The sequence below is a fragment of the Nicotiana tabacum genome, chromosome 11 (genome assembly GCF_000715075.1).
Source record: "Nicotiana tabacum cultivar K326 chromosome 11, ASM71507v2, whole genome shotgun sequence".
Classification (NCBI taxonomy): Eukaryota; Viridiplantae; Streptophyta; class Magnoliopsida; order Solanales; family Solanaceae; genus Nicotiana; species Nicotiana tabacum.
Window position 1 is genome coordinate 58,552,928 of NC_134090.1, and position 16,844 is coordinate 58,569,771.

The 16,844-nt window shown below is 38.2% G+C and overlaps 1 protein-coding gene across 1 annotated transcript; it reads left to right on the forward strand.

Annotated features, from left to right (window-relative positions):
• The first annotated feature begins 2,452 nt into the window (after window positions 1-2,452).
• LOC107780073 (riboflavin biosynthesis protein PYRR, chloroplastic) lies at window positions 2,453-15,871 on the forward strand. Its single transcript, XM_075225089.1, has 9 exons — window positions 2,453-2,950; window positions 4,009-4,143; window positions 8,824-8,923; window positions 9,024-9,149; window positions 9,302-9,615; window positions 10,195-10,314; window positions 12,146-12,421; window positions 12,506-12,631; window positions 15,379-15,871. The coding sequence occupies exons 1-9, from the start codon at window positions 2,558-2,560 to the stop codon at window positions 15,652-15,654; spliced, it is 1,866 nt and encodes a 621-aa protein (XP_075081190.1). The 5' UTR covers window positions 2,453-2,557; the 3' UTR covers window positions 15,655-15,871.
• Window positions 15,872-16,844: the final 973 nt, after the last annotated feature.

Here is a 16,844-nt window from a genome sequence, read left to right on the forward strand (position 1 = left end):
TGGGGAGTCTTGACTAAGGACAAGGCTCAGGAATTGTAGGAGAAGTTGATGGCTATGTGGGCTTGTAGGAGTAGTGGGGACAGGAGTGGTATGTAGATGATGATGGCGAACTGCACTAGGGAGTCTTCGAGAGAGGTGTTAGGGGTTTCGAAGGGTTGTGCTGGCGGCCACTACTGGGACTGGTGATGGAATGAGGATGTCCAAAGGAATGTAAAAGCTAAGAAAGTGGCATATTTGAAGCTAGTAGAGAGCACGAACGAGGAGGAGATGAGGACCAACAGAGAAGGTATAAAAAATATAAGAAGGAGGTGAAGCTAGCGGTCATAGAGGCTAAGACTACAACATTTGCTCGTCTATATAATGAACTAGAGGACAAAAAGGTGTTTCGGGTAGACAAAGTGATAGAAAGGAAGGCTCGTGATCTGGACCAAGTGAGGTACATCAAAGACGGGGAAGGTAGAGTTTTAATGGAAGTGGCACAAATCAAGTGAATATGGCAAACTTACTTTCATTAACTCCTGAATGAAGTGGGGACAAGAATATTGTGCTGGGCGATTTGGAGCACTAAGAGAGTCGTCATGATTTTCGATATTGTAGGCGCTTTAGTATTGAGGATGTCACTAATGTTGTACGTAAGATAAGCAGGGGCAGAGCGACCGGGCCAGATAAGATCTAGGTTGAATTTTGGAGGTACGTGGGTAAGGCTGGCTTGGAATGGTTGATTGGGTTGTTTAACATTATTTTTAGGACAAAGTAGATGCCCGAAGAGCAGAAGTGAGTATAATAATCCCATTGTACAAGAACAAAGGTAATATCTAAAATTATAAGAAATATAAGGGTATCAAGTTGATTAATCATACTATGAATGTTTGGGAGAGGGTGGTAGAAGCGAGAGTAAGGATGACTGTGTCTATTTTCGAGAATCAGTTCGGTTTCATGCCGGAACATTCGAATACGGAAGCCATCCATCTTGTTAGGATATTATTGGGACAATAAAGAGATAGGAATAAGGATTTTTATATAGTATTTATTGACCTAGAGAAAGCATACGACAAGGTCCCTAAGGAGGTCCATTGGAGATGCTTGGAGGCTAAATGTGTTCCTATAGCATACATTAGAGTTATTAAGGCCATGTATGATGGAGTTATCACTCGGGTGAGGACAGCGGGGGGAGACTCGGATTTTGGTTAAGATGGGGTTACACCAAGGATCTGCGCTCAACCCGTTCTTATTTGTACTAACGATGGACACACTGACGTACATATTCAAGGGGATATTCCACGGTGTATGTTATTCGCTGATGATATCGTACTGATTGATGAGACACAAAGCTGTGTCAACAAGAAGTTGGAGGATTGGAGATAGACCTTAGAATCTAAAGGTTTCAAGTTGAGCATGGCTAAGACAGAGTACTTGGAGTGCAAGTTCAGCGGCGAGACAGGGGGAGCGGACATGGACGTGAGGCTTGACTCGCAAGTCATCTCCAAGAAAGGAAGTTTCAAGTATCTTGGGTCAGTTATCCAAGAGAATAGGGAGATTGAGGAGGATGTCACACACCGCATAAGGGCAAGGTGGATCAAATAAACATCTGGCGACCTGTGTGACAAGAGTGTACCGCCATAACTTAAAGGTCAGTTCTACGAATTAGTGGTTAGACCGACCATGTTGTATGGGGCAGAGTGTTGGCGAGTCAAGAAATCCTATATCCAGAAGATGAATGTAGATGAAATGAGGATGTTGAGATGGATGTGCAGGAACACTAGGTTGGATAAGATTATGAATGAGGATACTCAAGAGAAGGTGCACGTGTCCCCCATGGAGGATAAAATGCGAGAAGCGAGGCTTCGATGGTTCGGGCATGTGAGAAGCAGAAGCTTAGATGCTCTAGTAAGGAGGTGTGAACGGTTGGCTCTGGCGGGTATGAGAAGAGCTAGAGGGCGCCCTAAGAAGTATTATATAGAGTTAATTAGGCAGGACATGGCGCGACTTCAGCTTACCGAGGACATGACCCTTGATAGGAGGGTATGAAGGTCGAGGATTAGAGTAGAAGGGTAATAGATCGCTGTATATTTTTCTCGGGTTTATTAGGGCCAGTCTGTTAGTATCTTGTCGTTGTTCTTAGATTGGTAGTATTATGTCTGTTTTCGTACTATCTTCCGCTTTGATTTTTTAGTACCTTATCGTTGTTATTGTTTGTTGCTATTGCTTTCTTCCATCTATTTTTCCGGTTCATACATTGTTGGTATCATTTTTCTGGCCTTTATTGTTAATATTTACTTGTTTCTATTCCTTTTTTCGAGCCGATGATCTTTTGAAAATAACTTCTCTATCTTTATAGGGTACGAGTAAGTTGTGCATACACACTACTCCTCATCCCACTTGTGAGACTTTTGTTGTTATTGTTACTTTACACTAATTAGTTACTCAACTAATCACATTTTTTAGTCAACAGCTAACTCCAGTTATCTAAGCTGAGGTTACTCCATCCTCAATATTCCATATATCCTTTTCTGCAAATTATATTCAGAGTGATCACAAACCCATTTCTGCAAAATCTATGGCTCATTTACTAGGAGGATTAGCTACTCCCTTTCTCTGCAAACCCATTAATGCTTCTTCTTCTTTCAACAACAATTACACTTCCGCTTCCGCTTCCGCTTCCTCTCTCCACGCGCTTGATTCTCTGTACATCAAACGTGCTGCCGAGCTAGCTGACAAATCGGCGGGATTCACCGCTCCTCATCCTAACTTCGGCTGCGTAATCGCCCATCCCAATAATGGTGGAGGTACGGTGGTCGGAGAAGGTTACTTATACGCCGAAGGGACAATTCCGGCGGAGGTGCAGGCTGTTGAAGCCGCCGTCGAGCGGTGTCGAGGTGCCACTGCTTATCTCAATATGGAACCTGGAGACTGTCACAGCAATAGCAGTGCAGTCTCTGCCCTGATCAAGGTATATTTACTTAGTTGACTTTCTCTCCTTCAATATAATCTATATCTTTACTCAAATAGTGACAGCATATAGAAGAAGGGTATCGCAAATGATATTTCCTTACACATATAAGACAGTTACTAGATTAGTTTGCTGTATTTTTGCTCAGAGGCGGATCCAGTATTTAAACTCTATGGGTTCAACTTTTAAGATTTTTAACATTGAACCCATTATATTTTTAAAGTTATGGGTTCAAATCTATTATTTTTACAATTTTAATGAATTTTTACACATAAATTTCTACTCCGCGTCGAAAGTTATTGGTTCAATTGAACCCATAACTAACACACTACATCCGCCTCTGTTTTTGCTACATAAGATTGAGAAAGCAATAGATTACTTCAATTGATCCTGGTCGCGTCTCTTACTTTTCGGAACATACGTGTTTCATGCATTTGGGACTGTCCAGATTCTCATCATTTTGCTGCTTGACTGACTGCACCTCCGTTTTTAATGGAAAATGGACCATGATGCTATGATGAATAGATAATAGTTCAATTCTTGGCTTCTACGGAAGTCCATGCTTGTCCGCCCAGCCAACAGTGGTGGAGCTAAATAATGGAAAAGGGATTCAAATTATACTGTGAAAATAGGGTAAAAAGTATTTTTATGGTTATGTATAAGCAATTGAATCCCCTTGATATAAGGGAAAAATCTAGTGGACTCAAAAATTGTTTTAGGCCGCAGCTTCGAATCCTAGGTGTGACATTCTATTGTTTTTAATCCCTTTGTATAAATCCTTGGCTCTGCAACTACTAGTCAATAGTTAATTCTGCTGTTAACAACTTGTGTTTTAATTGGAATGCATCCAGCTGGCGTTAACCTTTTCACTTTTTATAGCTTTAAGGAGCATGGTACGGTAAATGCAAAGTTGCTGAGAGGAGAAGTTCATGTAACACTTAAAAGTTCATCTGTTTATTACCACCTTATTAGCCAGGAAGACTGATTGCAAAAGTTGATCATATACATGCTTTTGTGTTAAAGTTTAGCTGGAAATGCGATTGATACATTTTTGTTAGGCAGGAATTAGTAGAGTTGTTATTGGAATACGGAATCCATTGCAACACCTTCGTGGCAATGCCATTCACGCGTTGAGAAGTGAAGGCCTTCAAGTTGATGTGCTTGGGGAAGATACACAGAATAAGATTATTGAGGTAAAATTTAATATGTAGTACATCCAGGACAATGCACTTGATGAGCTTCTGTATGGCAATTTAATTCTTTGTTAGCTCTCAATTCTTAGTTTCTGGAGTAATTAAAACATACTACATGATACAAGGAAACCACAGCACTAACTGCACTTCTGATTTTATTCATCATATGTGTCCTTGTTTTTTTTACCTCGCAGTTATGGGGAATATCTGTCTACTTTTCACATTTTGATGAGATTAGAAGTCTCTAGAAAAGAAAAAAAGAGAGTACCTCATTAATGGTATGATGCTAAATGTTTTTGTAAAATCAGACCATATACTCAGTTTGCTACCTGTAGAAGAAATCTTTTGACAAATTACTTATGGTTCCCCAGAATTCAAATATTCATGGTAATTCTCAGAAGTGGAGGCATGCATTGCAGGATATCGTCTTCGAAAAGAATCACACATCATGTTCACGTCAGATTATTAGCATTTATATTCAATCACCATACTCAGTTATATACTAAATTCCACCTCTCCGATTCAGACTCCTCCTTACCAAGAATTTTCACATTAAAATTGCAAAACAAACTAAGATATTTAAATATGGCGAAGAATTAATTTAAGTAAAATAATTCTCGTCAGTCTTCACTGTGTAACATAGGTCACACCCGAAATTTAGCAAATTGCATAAGCTTTTCATCCCCCTAAGTTTATACCTTCTTCAATTGTGGAAATATCAGCGTCAAAGGTTTGGATTATCTGGGATAAAGAAGCTTGGGAAGGAACAAAAGCTCTTGGAGGCCAACATTCTATCTCAGTGCACCTCAGGAATCTCTTCACTTGTTTTGAATGGGTGCTTTCAGTGATTTAAGCCCCCACAAACAGAACTGAAGGTCTAAAACTTGGCTTGAGTTATCTGCAGTTAAGGGCCTCATCACCGAGCCATGGGTAATTTGTGGTGACTTTAGCCATGGGTACTCACTGGTGGTCAATTCACTTGGTTTGAAATATGAAGTTTTTGAGGAATTGGTGAAACAATGGTGGAATTACTTTTACATTTATGGCAGCCCGGACTTCATTTTTGCTAAAAATTTGCAGCAACTAAAAGCAAAGCTAAAGGAGTGGAATCATCACATCTTTGGAAGGTTGGAACATAGGAAATCTGAAATTTTGAGAAAGGTGCAGTGGTTTGGCAAGGAAGCAAACCAGGAAACTCACTGAAGATGAAAAACTCCTCAAAGATGAATCTTCCATGGAGTTGGAGGGAAGTGCAAGATTAGAGGAAATGTCATGGAGACAAATGTCCAGGTGCTTATGCGGTTCTACCTTGAATTAGGAGACAAAAATACAGTTTTCACAAGATGGTGAGTGCTCATTGGATATACAATCACAATAATCGATTAGAATCAAATGGGATGTTAGTGGAAGATGAAGAGCACATAAGCGGTGAAATATTGAATTTCTATGAGCCTCTATACAAATCCTCAATCCATTGAAGGCTTTCATGGTATAAGACAACACTCCAACCATTTCAGATAAAAAAATCAGCTGATGCAAAGACCCTTTGATGAAGAGATTATAAGGCACCTGCCTGGATGATTTTACAATGGAATTTTACAAGAAATGCTGGGGCATCATCAAGTCTGTTCTTATCATGGCCGTCAACCATTTTCACACTCGTGATAGGTTTGAGAAAAGTTTTAATGCTTCTTACGTTGTCCTAATCCCTAAGGAGAATGGTGCTACGGAGTTAAGGGGTTTCGGCCAATAAGTCTAATTGTTACTTTTTACAAGGTGCTTTCTGAGTTACTCGCTAACAAACTTAGAACAGTTATGGATCAGTTGGAGGCACAATCTCAAATGGCTTTCATCCTAGGAAGACAAATAGCGGATGCTTCCCTCATTGCTTATGAGTGCCTTGACTCCAGAATGAGGAAGAAAGAAGCTGGAATTGTTTGTAAGGTGGACTTGGAAAAGATGTATGATCATGTGAACTGCCAATTTTTACTAGAGGCACTAAAATTATGGAGATTGGCATTAAATGGATGAACTGGATAAAAGCTTATATTTCCATAGCCTACTTTTCAGTCAGTAAAGGGTAGTCCATAGTGATTCTTTCCATCCCCTAGAGGAATGAGGTGCCTTTTCTATTCAGTAGAGGTGGTTTGAGGCAGGGAAATCCTCTTTCTCCTTTTCTCTTCCGTATAGTTATGGAAGCTTTCAATTGAATGCTAAATAATGCCATGGACAGGGGATGGTTAAAAGGGTTCACTGTGCTAGAAGGGAACAATTAGAAGGTGAAGATATCTCACATTTTCTACGCAGATAACACATTGCCTCTATATGGGGCAGAGAAGCAGCAAATCATGTATCTGAGAGAATGCTACTAATATTTGAGGCTTTTTTTGGATTACTGATCTGTCTAAGAGCTTCCTGTTTTTGGTGAATGAAGGCAGGAACATACAGGCATTGGCCAGCGTCCTGGAATGCAAAGTAAGAGCACTATAAATTTCTTTTACAATCATGTGACAAAATTCTGATACTTAGCAAACCAAGATGCTCCTACTTTGGATCCCAAGATACATGCCAATGCCTCTGTTTTCCTTGCCATCTTCCACAACAGGCTAAAGTGTTTAATTGGATTGGTCCAAGCTTTATTACAGAGGATCATCAGAAACCTGGTAGTCTGCTGTCTTCCTGACGTCTGTATTGGAGGTTGGGGGATTGGAAACTTGTTCCTTTTTTTTTTGCTCAAAATTACTTGTGGCTGTTTGATATTGGTCGACTTTCAGATGCATTAATCTTCAGACATATATCTAAAAAATATAAGTCGTGAGCAGTATTTTCGCCTGAGGCTTCTTTCTATAACCTTCACCTCTCCTGTAGTTTTTATATATTACAGTAACCTTCCTTATTTTAGGTTTTGAGTACCCAAACTTGTTTTTGTATGTTGATCATCATGCTTGCCCTTTATAATATAATACTCCCTCCGTTTCAATTTATGTGAACCTGTTTGACTGGCCACGGAGTTTAAGAAAAAATGAAGACTTTTGGAATTTGTGGTCCTAAACAAGTTAAAAAGGGGCCCAGAGTATTTGTGTGGGTATAAAAGCTTCTCATTAAGGGTAGAGTTGTAAGTTTATACTAAATTATTTCCAAATTTAGAAAGGGTTCATTCTTTTTGGAACGGACCAAAAAGGAAATAGGCTCACATAAACCGGAACGGACGGAGTAGTAGTTTCTCAAAAAGTTGTGTGTGCGCATCGCTATGAAGTGTTTAAAGCTTTATTTTTATTCTAGAGACGCTTCAAAATATGATATCCTGAAGGGAAAGTTGATCAGATAAATAAACTGAGTTTGATTGCTTACTGAGAAAAATAGGTTTTATCACTTTCAAAGCTTCGAAGAAGGTGACTGCTATGTGGATAAACTTTGGGGAAATCTTTTGTAATTTAACCCTTGTTTAGATGCATAATATTTGAAATAACATTAGAAACTAATAGCATGTATGGCCAAGCTGGAGAAATCAGCTTATTTTGAGAAGTGCTTTTTTCAAAAATGCTTCTGAAAAAAGTACTTTTGGAGAGAAGCAGTTTGTGTTTCGTTAATTAGTCTGAAAAGCACTTTTGAGAAATAATTTGTGTTTGGCCAAGCTTTTTAGAAAGCGCTTTTAAGTGTCAAATTACGAATAGGGACATGAATAGATTTACTTAATAATTAATATTATAAGGAAATAAATAATCTCAAAATTTTGTTATTACATGCAATAATTAAAACAAATCATTTTATTTAAGTAAAATATGAAAATAAAATTAAAAAGTACTTAATTCTTTTAATATAAGTTAAATATATTAAAATTCCTTAAACAAATATAAAAGCATTCACCCCTAAAGTCACTATATATTAGAAACAACAACAACAACAACAACCCAGTATAATCCCACTTAGTGGGGTCTGGGGAGGGTAGTGTGTACGCAGACCTTACCCCTACCCTAGGGTAGAGAGACTGTTTCCAAATAGACCCCCAGCATCCTTCCCTCCAAGAACTTCCCACCTTGCTCTTGGGGAGACTCGAACTCACAACCTCTCGGTTGGAAGTGGGGGTTGCTTACCATCAGAGCAACCCCTCACTATATATTAGAAAGTTTTCCTAAAAATAAGAAGAAATATTTATAAATTAATATCCTAAATATTAGGTTTAAGGATTATTTTGGTATATACTATATTTTGTTAAGGGCATTTTAGGTAAGAAGAAAAGCCAAAACTGCTTCTGCTTTTGGAAAGAAGCTACTTTTTTGTGCTTCTCTGAAACTGCTTCTGCTTCTTCCCAAAAGTACTTTTTTACCCCAAATAAGCTTGGCCAAACACCTCAAGTTAGGAAAAAAAAGTGCTTTTGGGAAAAAAAAACACTTTTGGCCTCTTGAGAAGCTTGGCCAAACAGGCTATAAAACCACTAATTTCAAGACACAACAAATGGTTTAGTATTTGCATTAGTATGATCAGTTCTAGATCTTTGTTGAAGATAAATGAGTATTTGTTTTTTAAGACTCAAAAAAGAAAAAAGACGAAACGTAAACCCAATACACTATAGATGCTGCTTTAATAAATCATGGGAGTTTTTCGCCTTTTAGAGCTAATTCATACATTCTTTAATTTCTGCTCTGTGTAGAGTTAACACTTACGGTCTATAATTTTCAGGACGCTGTGAAATCCTGCCTTTTTGTCAATGCTCCTTTGCTCTATAGAGCTGCGTGTCAAGTACCGTTCTCTGTTCTCAAGTATGCAATGACACTTGATGGTGAGCGCAGAGCCTATGTTGCAGCACTGTTATGGTAACAAATCACAATTTTCATTAACAAATTGAAAAATCACCTGTTGTCACATTATGGTGTATACAGGGAAAATTTCTGCTAGTAGTGGTCATGCATCATGGATCAGTAGCAAAAAGTCAAGAACTCGTGTTTTTGAAATGAGGGGTAGAAGTGATGCTGTTATTGTTGGAGGAAATACTGTGCGCAGAGACAGTATGACTCTTCCCAGTCCTATATAAATGTCCGAATGTTGTTAATATACTGTCAGCTTTAGTAGAGATACTGAAAATGGCTTTATGCCGCTTAACTTTGATGAGATGCCCCAGATATTTTACTGTTACTATACTTTTGATTTTGGTTTCCAGATCCACGTTTGACGGTTAGACATGGTGGCAGCCATCTTCCCCGACGTATTGTATTATCTCAAACTCTTGATCTTCCAGAAGAAGCACATATTTGGAATGTTTCTGAGGTCCCCACTATAGTTGCTACACAAAGAGGTGCAAGGAGGAGTTTTCAAAAATTGCTTGCATCCAAAGGCGTTGAAGTGGTTGAATTTGATATTTTAGATCCTAGAGATGTTATGGGGTATTTATATGATCGTGGTTACCTCTCAATTCTGTGGGAGTGTGGAGGGACACTGGCTGCATCTGCTATTTCTTCTGGGGTCATACACAAGGTTTGCTCTCATATTTTTTACTCTCCTGCTGAGCTTTTATTACTTGTAAGGAAGATATTTGATTTAGCCTCTTTAATTCTTAAATGGAGAGTATACAACTGAAAGGCTAATTTTGATTTTCTATTTAAACCGTTTTAGAAGTTTTTGTTCTTTTACACCAGTGAATGACAGCGAGCTGCCTGATTCAGGGGCTTTTTGCTTCAGATGAGCCAATGCAAGGATATATCTCATTGTGTTTTAACTAAATAAGAGTGTCAGTGTGACTTGTCTAGTGCATGGATTCCTTTTGGTTCATTTTTTATTATTCATTGTACTATCAAAAGTTTCTGTCAATGCTCAGAGCATAGTCTATCAAACTCCAGCGGTTTGTGTATCTTCCTTTGTTTTGCTTACAGTTCAGCCTTTAAGGTCGTCTTCGTCTTATTAATAATTCATCAGTCCTGTTTGTTGGCAGCTCTTCTAGTTGACTGAGTTATTAAGCACTTTTTTCTGCTCTGCTTAAGGAAAGTTCAGATAGTTTGCATATGGATAGGAATTTTTAGTTTTGTTTTGCAGTTATATATTTCAAACTTACTGCAGGTACATGCATTTGTTGCTCCCAAAATTATAGGTGGGAAGAATGCACCGTCTCCAGTCGGTGAACTTGGAATGGTAGAGATGACCCAGGCTCTGGAACTAATTGATGTTTGCTATGAGCAGGTCAATATTCTTCTCCTTTAAAATCCCTGATGATGCGCATAATAGATGCATGTATTGCTGTCACTTATCCGCACAACCCCCCCACCCCCCACACAAAAAAAAAATTAAAAAAATAAGGGAAATGCATGTAATGCTGTCTGGTCTGGCTTAATCCTTAATTATGTATCATGTGCTACTGCGCACAAGTTACAGCCTGCGCATTTTCCTTGTTTTGGCCTTGTCCAAATTTCTGGCAGGAATGGCAATGGGGCAGGTGCGGTGCGAGTTGGAGCTTAACCCGCAAAATTTCAACCCGCCCCGGCCCGCATTTTTCTTTCTTTCATTTTGTTATTTTTGCTAAGAAAACACAAGTTTAATATTTTATTTTTTTCCAGTTTCTCAAATCCCTCATATGGATCCAAATATTATATTTCTATTTTCAGAGATTGTAATAGAAAATAAATAAATTGAAACGCGTAAGAACTAAAAAATTAAATGAATAGAAAAGCATAAAAACTAGAAAATAAATGAATTGAAAAGAATAACATCAGCATATCGTATACCTAAATTTACGTAGTAACTTATACTTGATAAATTTCCATGTAAGAAATATTAATTTTTTATAACTAGTTTTAAATATAATATGTAAGCTCATATATGTTTGCTGATACTTTAAGTGAAATATGATATAATAGTAGTGGACAATGTCCTTGGCACGTATAGGTGAATGTCTTGTATATTTAACCGTAATAATTGCATAGTCATATTCTCTAGTCACTCTATATTATTGCTTGCCTTATTTTGTACGGTCTATAGTAATTTCCATGGTGTAAACCCGCAAGGAAACCCGCAGCCGCCCCGCCCCGCCCCGCCCCGCCCCGCATTAGATTTTGAATAAACACTTTCAACCCACCCCGCCATATTTGAGGTGTTTGGCCAACAAGAAAAAGTATTTTTAGGTAGCAGCATAAATAATCTCTTTCTTTGAGAAAGAAGCTACAAATTTCTGCTTCTTAAGCAGAAGTAGAAAATTAGTTTTTTCAAGATAAATATCCTTATAAAAAACTTATATTTACCAAACTATCCCTCATTATATTAGCCCATCTATCTCTAAATTATAAATACAACCATCTCCTCCTTTTTTTTTGGTTTTACTATATTTATATTGATTCAAAATTTCAATATATATTTTAATTTTATGTTTTATAGTTTAATTATATAAAATAAAGATTTAATTGACGTCTTTCATGATAATATTTAAATTATTTTTCTTATTAAATAGTATTAGTTGTAAAATGAATCTTGATACTTCCTTTTGTAATTTGACACTCAAAAGCTTTATTTGAAAAGATTGGTCAAACACAATATGTTTATCAAATATTGAACAAAGTACTTCTCGAATAAATTGGCCAAACACAAGTTGTTACTTTGCAACAATATTTCTCATATTTTGACAAAAGTGCTTCTCAAAATAAACAATTTCTGGGAGTTTGACCAAACAGGCTCTAAAAGCCATGACTTTAAGCGCTTTATCACTTAACGCAATGAAGCTATGCGAAGCCAGGGCTTATTGATTAAAGCGATGAAGCGATAAATGGTAAATGCTAAGAGTTATGTTGCCTTTTCAATTGCTCTACTTTGATGGATTTTCAACGTCAATTCTCTGGTATTATTTCTTTGGTGAAGCTGCAGGTAGGGTTTGCTATTCACCATGACCATAGGTATGGGAGGATAGATTTGTCAGTGTTGCCGCCTTTGCAAAGTTTAGGGAATGGTGGTCACAGAGGTCGCTCACTCTTGTTTGTAAACTTTGTATTTGTATTTATATTTACAGTATTTGTATTAATAGTAGTTAAATTTTAAATTCGTGTATTCACCCAATACTATCTTTATTTTACTTGTTAGTGGGTTTCTTCAGCCAGTTCCTGATCTGACACCTACAATTCCATCGATAGAAGAAACTTCGGCCATTGATCCTACCATTTCTCCTTATGAATCAAGCATCATATTCTTTTACAAGACATGGGATCCATATGGTGGCTTCTCAAACTTCTCTCTCCATCCATTTCAAATGCCTAATGAAAATGGAGAACTTGTCACCTGGTCCAGTGTAGAGCATTATTACCAGGTCATTTTCTTGAAAAACATCAAGATAAGACTTTATTATTTGCAGCACCTTTCAGACATTTGATAACTAGTTCTTTAATTGCAGGCACAAAAGTTTGTTGGGGCATCTGATCCTGTAGCTAAGAGCTGCATGGAAGAAATACAATGTGCAAAGAGCCCTGAGGAAGCAGCACGAATAGGAAGGAGAATACAGAGGCAGCAACCTAATCTGGTATTCTTTACATTCTTCTTACAACATATTCCTATTGCTTCTCCATATACTATGATTTTCCCCGTAATTCTTTCTTTCTAGGCTGCTTTACTCATGTGTTCCAGAAAGCATAAGCATGCCACTTCAAACTAGGTGGAACAACATGATCAATTGTATTGTAAATACTTGGCCCAAAATTGGGTGAGGTCAGAAGCTACCTACCCCCTATTTGATAGTATCTCCAAAGTGGCTTACTGAGCCAAAATAAATAAATTTAAACCCAACAGAAAGTGTTTTGTTTTTCATTACGAGGTAAAGCTAATTAACTCAAACAATGAAGTGTTATAAAATAAAAAAAGGAGTTTTGGAAAGATCACTGGCAGACAGCAGATCCCCAGTAGTACTGGTGTACTATCCACAATCCCAGGGTCTAGGATGCAGTAGGTCAAATTCCGGAGAAAGATGCTTCAAAAAAGTAGTGACGCTGATATGTGGTGGCAGTACTATGCAGAGGACAATTTGTAACTTGGAAGTATTGCCAGTGTGCAACGAAGAGTTGTAGTTCAGTAGCAAACATACCTTGGGATTCCACACTTTAAAAAGTTTGGCAGAATACCTAAAGACCCCCTTAAACTTGGCACGTTTTGTTCAGGCCCCCCTTAAACTTTACCTAGTCCTAATTACCCCCTTGTACTTGGTTTTTCCATCATCTTTACCCCCTCAAATGGCCACCTGACAGAGAAAGTGATTTCACATGTCCTTTGACCGCGTGAGAATGAAAAATAACAGCCACATTTATTGTTCAATTGGGAGAATACAAATTAAAATACCATTCCCTTACTTTTCAACCATTTCAACGGCCATTTCTTTATATTCTTCAATATAACTTCTTTCATCCTCCACTAAAGTACTGATTTTTCTTCTTTTCTCGTTTTTCTTTTTTTTCATTTCTTTCTTTATTAGATATTTTTTAGTCACTCGCTTCCATTACTTACTATATTACTGTTGTTATTGCTTGTTGCTTTATTTTTACCGTTCTTAAACCGAGGGTCTATCGGAAACAACCTCTCTGCTTTTATAGGGTAGGGGTAAGGTTGCGTACACACTACCCTCCCCAGACCCCCACGTATGGAATTAAGCTGGGTTTGTTGTTGTTGTTGTTTGTTAGTCTTATTTATTGGTTGCCTCTGTTAGTGGGTTACTATTGTTTATAAAGAGAGTTACAGTGATGAATTGATTGGAATTTTTACTTTTGAGAAACTCAGATTTTCTAACTCCCTAAACCCAATCCAAAAGTCAACAGAGATGGGTTGGAAGTACGAGCTTGGGAAATCGTCTGAGGAAAGCCCTAAAATTTCTCTAACATATATAAGAGAAAAATATCAATGCTTTGTTATTTTGAGTTTGGATTTTTATTTTTATTTTTTGAACTTCAGACTAAATTATTTAAGTTCAGGTAATTAAAAGGTTTTTTTTTGCCAATGTGGCAGCCACATCAGCTATTATTCCAATCTGGTAGGCGTGTGATTTGTTACGCAACGCCTTCCTGATGTTCTTTGGAAGGGCAACGTAAGGCTAAGCAACCGATGTCAGTGCGGTTGTTGTCCGCCAATGAGGTCCCCTCCGCACGCTAGACTAGATTGTCAGTGCCGTGCGGGAAAATCAATGTCCTGAGCAATTGCGGAAGCTGAGAGAGAATTGGGTTTTGAATGATGATGATGATTTTATTGATGACTGAAAATGATGATTACAATGATGCGGTGTCGAGGGGAGAGACACCAGAAAATGCTTGCTTGAAAATGTTTGATTGTTTGGTCCCCCTTAATAATGCTTAAAAAAAATAAACCAACATTACATGACTAGTCCTAATAAAGCTGTAGAAGCACACTGAAATGTAAATGATGTAAACTAGCCTATGATTACAATGAAAAGGACTTAGATTATTACAAGGTAAAACTAAGTCCGATGGCAGCAACTTTGTCTTGCGGGTCAGGGTCTGCGCGCGTGTTGCTGTGGGCGCGCGCGACACTTGATGTGCTGGCCTGAGGTTGGGCACTGGTGCTTGGCATCAGGGTCTGTGCGCGAGGCGCTGCTGGAATGGGCCTGCAGCTGGGCGCTGGCGAGGCATCAGGATCTGCGCGCGCGGCATTGTCAGGGCGCGCGGCGCTGTTGTCATTGGCCAGCCCTTGGGCGCTGGCGAGAGGCATCGGTGGGGCGACAGAGGCGCATGCGCGCTTGTCACTTGGCGCAGCCAAGACCACGGGGCCGACCATGGCGCTAGGCATTGTGAGGCTTGCTAGGCCGCCATGGGGCGCGGCCAAGGGGTCATGGGGCGTGTCTGGAAAGCAGCCCATGACAGATTACACGCTTATAAGCTTGGTATGAGTTAAGGAGGTATGGACTATGAAAATACCAAGTACAAGGGGGTAATTAGGACTAGATAAAGTTTAAGGGGGACTTGGATAAAACACGCCAAGTTTAGGGGGGTCTTTAGGTATTCTGCTGTTTTAAAGAGTTTTGTTTCTAAATCCCTTTTCTATTTTGAGCATGTTTAAGAAATTTGGACATGGACCATCCATCTTAACGTAATCTTTCTGATGTACGCAAGAAATACTTGGTCTTTACGATTTAGGCTATTGGTTTGCACCATACTCTTTTTTGCTTCATCCCAATAGGACATTTTATCCCTGTATTAATGGTCCGTAGTGTATAATGCAGTTAAGCTCTAACTTCTATTCATTCCCCTCTTTTCTTCCTGTGTATTCCAGGTAAGACCAGACTGGGAATCTGTCAAGATTGATGCCATGTATAAGGCCTTAAAATGCAAGTTCACGACATACCCCTATTTAAACTCTTTGTTGCTCTCAACTGCGGGCTCTGTTCTTGTGGAGGGTTCACCACATGATCTATTCTGGGGAGGAGGTCGAGATGGAGAAGGCCTAAACTATCTTGGAAGGTTGCTGATGAAGTTGAGATCAGAGTTCCTAGGTGACTCTTCAACAAGTCAAAATTCTTTGCTTCATCAAACATCAGAAAATCAATAGTTGTGAAATTTCCATCCTAACAATGTTAGGCTAATGTTGTAATCTCGCCAGAAAACTGGTCCTTCTGATCATCACTTATTTATGTACTTCTTATGTATCCTTATTGTTCCATTGTTGCGCATAGAGAAAGCTCCTACTGTTGGTCCTATTCGTGTGTAATAAATCCTATTTTGGTTCTCGTGGAATATTAGCTAAGTTTTACCTTAGCTCTATTTGAGTTTGTGGCTCATTATAATGTAATAAGAGGATGAGTTTTGACCAAAAAATGTCCTTGTTAAAGCCTAGTTAAGGGGTTATTTTATGGTATTATCCCAAAATGATTTTCACTTTTCATTTCGTGAAAGGCAAACTAAGTGAACTTGAGTAAAATTCTCAACAAGTTCTTTCATAATTTTTATAGGTATGCTTCATATATGTGGATCGTCTATGCACAAATGCGAGCTCTATCTCAAGAAAAGAAGTTAAAAAAAGAGAGAATTGTTTTGTTCTCGGTCAAGCTTAAGCTAAAGCTGAGTCTGCTAGCTTAAGTCGCAAGTCCACTAGTATAGATTTAATGATAATTAAAAGGTATGTTAATAATGTCTCGGCGTTTTGTTTTCGTTGATTTCTCCTAATAACACATTACTAATAGGGATTTGTGATTTTTTTTATCTAAAAGCTTTATCCAATTCTCTTTCCTATTATGAATTTCGAGCCCATACTACAATCTTATATATGTCCTATGAAATTAAACCTAATAAAAGCAAACTTGAACACTAGCCTAATTTGTGTGACACAAGAATTAAGCTTTGATGGAAAATGTCAAATATTGAGTTGAACGTTTTTGGCAATTATATCTTTTCTAACTTTATCTAGGGGACAAAAATTAGATAATCGGTCAGCTTAAGGGGCCATTTTTCTATAGAGAAGATTGACAACTAAACTCAAAAGTAAAGGTGATGAAACTAGTAAAAATTTACAGAGAGTTGGTACAGGCAATAGCTATCTTCTGCAAAGGCATCGGGAACTTAAGTGCAGTAAGAATGTAAAAACACTCCGTCTTTCCGTTTGTTTCACTGTTTTATCAAACCACCAGCTACCATCTTTTCTACACATCTAAAATCCAAGCTCAACATGAATCCACCGCAATCCCAACTGCAAAATCAACAATAAAGCACTGAACCACTGACATAGGATCTATGCAAATAGAT

Bases quoted from the DNA above. Each gene is read 5' to 3' on its own strand.
- LOC107780073 (XM_075225089.1), top strand. From the start codon at position 2,558: ATGGCTCATTTACTAGGAGGATTAGCTACTCCCTTTCTCTGCAAACCC. The intron at 9,150-9,301 runs GTATGACTCTTC...TTTGGTTTCCAG, and splicing joins AAATACTGTGCGCAGAGACA to ATCCACGTTTGACGGTTAGA. The intron at 10,315-12,145 runs GTCAATATTCTT...TATTAATAGTAG, and splicing joins TTGATGTTTGCTATGAGCAG to TTAAATTTTAAATTCGTGTA.